The sequence below is a fragment of the Sorex araneus genome, chromosome 1 (assembly GCF_027595985.1).
Source record: "Sorex araneus isolate mSorAra2 chromosome 1, mSorAra2.pri, whole genome shotgun sequence".
Lineage (NCBI taxonomy): Eukaryota > Metazoa > Chordata > Mammalia > Eulipotyphla > Soricidae > Sorex > Sorex araneus.
In genome coordinates, this window is record NC_073302.1 from 440,033,138 (window position 1) to 440,041,026 (window position 7,889).

At 45.9% G+C, this 7,889-nt stretch overlaps 1 protein-coding gene across 1 annotated transcript; it reads left to right on the forward strand.

Annotated features, from left to right (window-relative positions):
• The first annotated feature begins 2,570 nt into the window (after window positions 1-2,570).
• LOC129402593 (uncharacterized) lies at window positions 2,571-7,396 on the forward strand. Its single transcript, XM_055129711.1, has 5 exons — window positions 2,571-2,622; window positions 2,753-3,108; window positions 6,025-6,028; window positions 6,124-6,400; window positions 7,393-7,396. Exons 1-5 carry the CDS (start codon window positions 2,574-2,576, stop codon window positions 7,394-7,396), a joined length of 690 nt encoding a protein of 229 aa, XP_054985686.1. The 5' UTR covers window positions 2,571-2,573.
• The last annotated feature ends 493 nt before the right edge of the window (window positions 7,397-7,889 follow it).

Genomic DNA, 7,889 nt, shown 5'->3' on the forward strand with positions numbered 1-7,889 from the left:
TGAGAACAATTCTCCTAGACTGGTGGCTGGCAATCTTAAAATCAGTTGAACCCTCAGAGCTGGAAAAGCCACGCATAAGTTCAGGAATGTTGTCAAGAGTGTGCTACAGATGGTCTGTTCCATCGAAAAATGTTGGTCCTGAGTTAGGAAAGGCAAAGAAGGCTTAAGATTGCAAACTGCAGGCAGTCACTGACAGTTTTCAAGGACCATCATTCCCATGACTAATTGCAATCAGTTTTCCATCCCTAACTTTGTAGATTCTGGTAGAGCCATTATGCCAGGGTCTCTCAATTACCAGGGCACTTAACACAGAGAAAAATATGCAGATGCCAGCCTCCTTTCTGCATCCATTGACCTCTGAGGTCTTATTCTCAGAAGCACAAGGCTCTGTGATCCTTGGAGAGATCTAGGCTGGCAATTTTAATTGGTGACAAGCATACCTTTGTCATCATAAAATTAATAATCACAGACAATGATACATGTGTGGTGTATCATCCCCCTAACAAAAAAATACCAAGTTGGCATCGTCCCCTGGGTAAAACTGGTTAGGTCTTTTGGATAACATGGCAGAAGAGGTGTGCCCTGGAAAGATAGGAAAAGGTAAGAATGGAATAAAACCTTATCCTGCCTTTATATTTCAGAAGCCTGCTAATTTGGCTATGTGAAATATCCCAGCTCTTTCTCTTAACTAACCTGCTAACTATTCTTAGTGTTCCCCTTAGCAAAAATATTGGCTCATTGCATGGAGACAGGAAGCCAGGGTGGGGGAAAAGATTTCATGTTTCATAAATGACCAGTGTGTGAACTCACTCACGTCAGCTCAAGGGACCCTAAAGTTTGACACTTCTTGGATGTCTGTCTCCTTCTCTGCAGCCAACCCTGCTAGCTTTATTGTGGCAAATTGCCACACACTGATTTCAAAACTAAGTTTATTATTTACTATGAAAAAAGTCAGAACTGAGGGGTAAACTAAGGGTATCCTTACTTGGGGTTTCAATACCAACACTTGTGGTGGGCAGTTCTGCTTCTTTCTCTTGACCTTAAATACACACTTCAATTCTAGCAGGGGGCTTAGCTCTACTATCTTTATAAATATATGCTTCATATTTTAATAAATGAAGTAAATTGTTTATGCGTTTCAATGGTCTAAAGTTAACTGATAAGGAAAATTTTTGTACATAAATAGTTCATATCAAGTATTTTTCATACTGTGGTCCAAGGACCATCGCAGTGTTCAGAACACATGATAGGGATGACTTCCTATGCTCCAGAATCTTGACCTTAATCTTGAGAAAAGAACATTTGTCCTTAGAACAAGCACAGGAGCATTTGTTAGCACACCCAGTGACAAGGTGGTTGGTATTGGAGAGTATAATTTATTACAACATCCCCATTAAACAAGTGAAATGAAGACTAGATAATATTCTGATAGGTTATTTTGTTTATTTTTTGGTAGAAATGTAAAAAAAAGGCTTGTTTAGATTTTTTATATTTATGTAGGTATTTCTATGTGATGAGGGAAGTTCTGGACCCATAGATAGACCGAGTGATAGGTAACAGGGTTGGGTATTTCAATATATGTGTATATATTAATGAATGAACATGCAAAACACATGCATGATATTTGTACAAAACACTCTCTGAACTTTGATAGTAACCATGTAAACGCCAAATCAGGGAATACTTGGATGAGGCTGAGCAGGAGGAGTTGATCAGAGGGTGTTTTGTACAGCCTGAGGCTGATTAGTTCTGGCTTGTCTCATCCTTTGCAGCTTAGGGACTGCCATGGTGCCAGCATCATTGTCGTCCTGATGGATGCTGGCTCAGACTCAATCACATGCCTTCGCCCCCTAAGAGAGGATTCGAATTAACAACCCTATGTGATCCAAGCTGGAAATTCAGGAGTCGGTGCTTGGGAGGTATGTTAAGGGGCTTCAGAGGGGTGTGTTGGAGGGAAATCCTGTCCTTGAATGACAGATAATGAGAGTGAATTAACAGCCACATGGAGGCACTGTGGACCCGCATACAGCAAGGAACACTGGGGAGTCAGAGAGAGAATGAAGCCAGAGAGGAAGAGTCTTGAGTTCCTTTTGTGGGCAGATGGTTTGACTTCACTGAATAGTTTCTGGTGTATGTAGGACTTAACACACACTCTCTACTAAGGGTACAGTGGATGCATATGAAGATTCGTTCTGCATCAAAGAGACCAGGTTGATAAACTTGCCGGGAAGGAGAAGAGAAAGAAACTGGCTCACTCAACGCTGAGGAATTTGGAATGAGGGCTACAAGCAGGGGAAACAAACTACTGAAGGTCACATGGGGACCATGATCCACTCCCACCCACTCTTTGTTGATTGATTTGCACATCGAGTGTATTAGTGAGAGATAGCACAGAGTAGCCGACTTGCGGCGAAGCCTAACTAAGTTGTAGATTGTAGGGTGCTTTAGGCCAGGGCAAAGTATCCAGAGAGACTCATCACAAAGTGACATCACAGCAGAGGCTCCTATCAGCACCAGGAGGACAGAGCTTGGAGCCTGCCCTGCCCTAGGGCTGTCTGGGCCCTGAGGCTGCCATGGGCTCCAGGCTCCTCTGCTGGGTGGCCCTTGGTCTCCTGGGAGCAGGTGAGTCCTGGGCACAGGGTGGGCCTGGGCTGTGCTTTGCCAGGCCTGGGAAGCCCCTGCCCACCCTGAGGGCTGCAGCAGGAGGCACCCCTGGGTCTGCCCTCAGCCCTTTCTCTCTGCTCCCCAACAGGCCCTGCGGATGCTGAGGTCACTCAGAGCCCCAGACACCTGGTCACAGCAAGGGGTCAGCCAGTGACCCTGACATGCAACTATGAATCTGGACACAACTCTGTGTACTGGTACCAGCAGGCTGTGGGCAAGGGCCCCAAGTTCCTCACTGAGTATTACAATGAGGAAGAGAGAGAGAAAGGAGACATCCCTGCGCACTTCTCAGTCCAACAGTTCAAGAAGAACTCCAGCTCTGAGCTGAGCGTGAGCTCCGTGAAAGGGGCCGACTCTGCCCTGTACCTCTGTGCCAGCAGCCTCACAGCCCTGCCTGCTCGGCTGCCTCCTGCACAAAAACAGCCCTGGCCAGCCCAGGAAGTGGTAGCGAGGGAGGCAGCCAGGAGGCCAGGCTGAGCTTGTGCAAAGGACAGTCTCTGTGCCCTCAGGTTTGGGAGGGGATTTAGTGCTCCAGAACCAAAACAGAAAAGTGTTCTCTCACCTTTGTATATAGCAGAAGGGAAGGGCTTTTCCACGTCACATTTCAAATCAACAGTGAAAGATATTTATTTTTCAATTAAGATACATGATTATTATAGCAATGCATTGAGAAAAGCTAGTGCAGTGCATGCCCTTTTCTCTTAACCTCTTTTCTCTGAGTGACGACAGAATGGGCTTCTGGTTCAGTCAATGAAGCACATCAAAGAGCTACTGGGATGCGGAAGTGGAGTTTAGAGCTGTGCACTTGCCTCAGTGTCCCCTGGTGATGACCCTGCTGTCACATCTTTACACAAACAGAGAAATCACCTGCAAGTCAGATCTTGTGTGCTTGGAACTGGAAGCTCTAGTTCATAGGTTCAGGCTCACTGAAGAGATGGGGCAGAGGGAGAGTCTCTCCCTGACCCACCCTCTCTGGTCCCTGTCTCCCTGCTGTGTCTGCCCTTGGTCCTGAGCAGCTCTGGGCACACATGTGAGTCTCAAGTGTAGGATAATAGTGGCTTGTCCTTTATCCTCTATCCTTTCTGCTCCAAGTCAAAGAGGTTAGGTTTACTGAGTACACACATCACAACACTGAGAAGCACTACCAACCCTTTGGTGTTCATCTCTAACTTCTTCTTTGTTCTGCTTCCTTATCTGTTAACCACTCATTTCCCCTAATCAGAAACTGTGGCTTGTAAAGTTAGATTCTTCAGAGATCTGGACTTTGTATTTGTAAGTGAAATATTGCTTTTTCATTCCCTTATGTCCTTTGCTTAGTTTACTTTATAGCAATGTCCTTTTTGTACAGATACAGAAGACAGTTAATGCTATGCTTTTGTAACTTGGGAGTTAATTGACTAACTATTCACTCCTGGGCATGTGTCATAATCATTGAATTTAAGCCTCAGTTGCCCTTAATCCCTAGCACCCCCAAACAGCGTTTTGATTAAGGGACTCCGAAGGACCTAGAGCAAGCTGTAACCTACCCTGGCATCAAAATGGGACAGGTCAAGTGTTAATAATAAGTTAAGAGCATGGTCATGGGCAACTATGGTCATGACCCAAAGAGAAGTGACTGGACAAGGACCCTGCAGGTAGTAGGAAGGACTAATCTGGCCTGAGCACTGTAGTCAGGATCTATAGCGAGAGGAAAGCCACCGTATAAGCTTAATATATCTCTGTGCCCATACAAAAAGACTAGAAAGATTATTAAGCATATCTAAGATTATTGTTTATGGGCTAAGAGGAGAAGTATGCCCTTACATTGAAATTCTACCCTTGAGTGGATCCCCTAGCAGGATGAGATATTTGTATTAGAAGACCTTCCCTGGAAGGAAGGGCATTACAAATGTTGATTGTGATAGCTGACATATTTCTATCTGCTATCTCAAACTCCAGGGGATTGTGTCCAGGACTAAGGCTGTGAGAGTGGAGGCAGAGAGAGACTAGCATGGAGGGAAGCAGAAGACGGGAATGAGGGTGTGTTTAATGGGGCCCTCAGGGAGACTTGAATAGCTGCTCAGGGAGAATGGAATGGAATAAATGGCCTTTTGGAGATTGCAATAAATGGCAACTGATCACCAACCAGTCTAGAGGCCCTGTCCCTCCTTCATGCGTCTGTTGGCAGCAGCGGCAGGCCGGGGCGGGGAAGTGGCTCATGGCCACCTAACATGCGTGGTGAGCCCCCCCACAACTATTATAGAACATACACACTCAAGATGGACCAGGTTCCACGGCAGAAACCGTGCCTACAGGGACAGTACAGATCCTCCTCGTTTCTCACATTCCTCTCTCTCTCTCCCTCTCTCTCTCTCTTTCTCTCCCTCCATCCACCCCTCTCTTGCTGCCTCTGTCTCCCTATATCCAAGGCCGCTCCCTTAGCCAGTGTGGGATACAAAGTTCTGCCCAGAGATAACAGTGAATGAGAGAGGGACTGATGGTTTGAAACACAGGCCCGTCTTTCCTAGAGCTACGTGATAAGTGGACATTGTTTCCGAGTTCATCATAAATCTGAGGGACTCAGTGGCAGAATATTGAACCAAGCACCATATATCTTTGCAACCACATTCACAAATTCTGGATTCCCGTATATTTGCTATATCACTTGTACCATCAGCTTTACAAGATGTGAAAACATGATGTAGCCAATGAAAGCAGCATTTTTCACTGATGCTACCATTCTTCCTTTCCCTCATCTTCCCACCTCTTTGCACCAGTTCCAGCACATCCTCGCTCCTGCTAATTTGCACTGTGTCTCTCTTCCTCAAATACATCAGACTTGAAGAACTATGAGTTCTCACATGGTGAACACCAGTGTCTGAGTCTCAGAAGGTGGATGGATACCCAGGAGGAAATCCATAGCAGGTGCAGGGACAGTTTCAACCCCACGGTCAGTAACCAAATCAGGGACCTGGGACACAGGAATCAGGGCACCGGGAGCACATATGCTTCTTACTAAACTGAACATACGAGACATGTTTGCGTGAATAAATCTGGAGCATTATGGAAATGACACCATGTGATTGGCATATCTAAACCACAAGTTGGCAAAGAAAATGACAAGGCATCTTATTTCAGACAAATGTACTCTTCATTGAAAGCAGCGCATTTGTGCATGAATTTTCAACTTCCCAGAGAAAAGGAGGGGCCTTGGCACAGGGGCTGGGGAGGGTGGGCCCAGACAGGAAGGTGACACCTCATGATGTGTGTGTGAGGAGAGCATCCCCACTCATTACCACACACACAGCAGACACTCCTGTCCTCCTGTCTCCTGCCATGAGTGAATCCCTTCTGTCCTGTGTGATCCTCTGGCTCCTGCAGGCAGGTGAGACCTGGGTAAGGTCCCTTCATGGTGACATTGTCCCCATCCCATGCTCAGCCTTCAGCTGTGTCTGCAGCACCCACCTCCTCTGTCCACAGGTCTGGGCCAGGCTGGTGTCACTCAGACCCCCACATTCCAGCTCCTGAAGACAGGACAGAGTGTGACACTGATGTGTGCTCAGGATATGGATCATAACTACATGTACTGGTATCGACAAGATGAGGGGCAAGGGCTGAAGCTGGTCTATTACTCAATCACAACTAAGAGCGTGGAGAAAGGAGAAGTGGCTGATGGGTACAGTGTCTCTAGAGAGGAGAAGAAGAGCTTCCCCCTCACGCTGGAGTCGGCTGTGCCCTCCCAGACATCTGTGTACTGGTGCGCCAGCAGTCTGTCCACAGCGCTGCAGGGCTGCCTCCTCTCTGCACACAAACACAGGGCACCCTGCCCCCATGGGCCCAGAGAGCCTTTGCAGATTCTGAGTCAGCAGCCTGGAGCCCTGCATTTTCACTCATGCACTGTGAACTCACGTGTGCTGAGGTTCTGCGGGGGGTGTTGGCCAGATCGACTTAGACTGGAGCTTGTAGTGGACATGGCTCTGTCTTTGCTCTCCACAGATTTTTTTTAGTCTCCACAGCTATCAGGCTATTTCTTTTTCTTTTCCATTATTGTTTCTTATGGACACCTTTGAACCTATCACTGGTTCTCACAGTCTGATCTCAACCTTCGGGAATAAGCTGGCATTCTTTGGCTCCTTTTATACTTCAAATTGCATAGCAATGTCCCCTAGACAAACAAATGAACCAGGTCCTGAAAGGAAGAGGTATTCTAGGAAATGTAGCTCCAATTTCTCAGCAAGGTAAGTTTCCGATCTAGAACAGCATGGAGTCACAGAATTGGAGCTCAGCAACTCTGATCTGGATGGCACATGAGAGTTTCATCCTTGGAGTTGAGGGATTAGCTATACTATTTGGGGTAATATCAGGTGAGAGTCTTATAGGGATGGTTGCCACAAGAGTACACCTGAAAGGCCAGAGAGATTTACAGTGGGTGTGGCACTTGCTTTGCATGCAGCCGACTTGAGTTTGATCTCCAGCATCTTGTATGGTCCCAGGCACTGAACCTGGTACAAAAGTGTTCCCTGAAAGCAGAGCCAGGAGTGAGCCCTAAGCACTGCCAGATGTAGTCCCTAACAAAACAAAGTTTTTTTTTAAAAGAATATACTTGGTTCCTAACAAGATTTGAGCAGAGAGCCAAAAGAGCCAAAATCATGTCAAACAATTCCAAAAACATTATCCTTCATATCCTTCCCCTCTAGTGAAAACAATTATTCCCTTCAAAGGTGGAATTCTCCATCTTTTTTTTTTCAGCTAAGAACCCAGGATTTCAAGTCTCCTAGGATGAAGTTACAACATAGCAAACATGAAGATCCCTGGTCCTGTCCGTTCTGTGATCACAACTAGAAAAATGGCCTCTCTGCACATTTTCTAAGACTCAATGTATGACTCATGGAGCATCGTAAAGAGTAAAATCCAGAACATTTGATTTGAAAATAATATTGCTGCTTTGTAAAAGTCAGAAAGAAGTATTGGAGGGAACTACTCTCCGCTAGTCTTTAGTTGGCTGGTGATGGAAGTAGCTATTCAGTGTCCAGTGATGGCATATTGAGTTCTATAGCAGGAATTCAGAATACGTGAGGATGAATTTGTCCCTCCACAACTGAGATGTCAGCCTTAGTGTCTAAGTGAATGTTCACTTGTTGATCAAACATGTGTGATGTCATAGTCAACTGCTATGGGACTAACACAAGTATAGTATATTCTCCAACTCGGATAAGTATAAAGTCAACATAAATTTCTGATAAGTA

Coding starts and splice junctions, on each gene's coding strand:
- LOC129402593 (XM_055129711.1), top strand. CDS start 2,574: ATGGGCTCCAGGCTCCTCTGCTGGGTGGCCCTTGGTCTCCTGGGAGCA. Junction 2,623..2,752: donor CCTTGGTCTCCTGGGAGCAG/GTGAGTCCTGGG, acceptor GCTCCCCAACAG/GCCCTGCGGATGCTGAGGTC.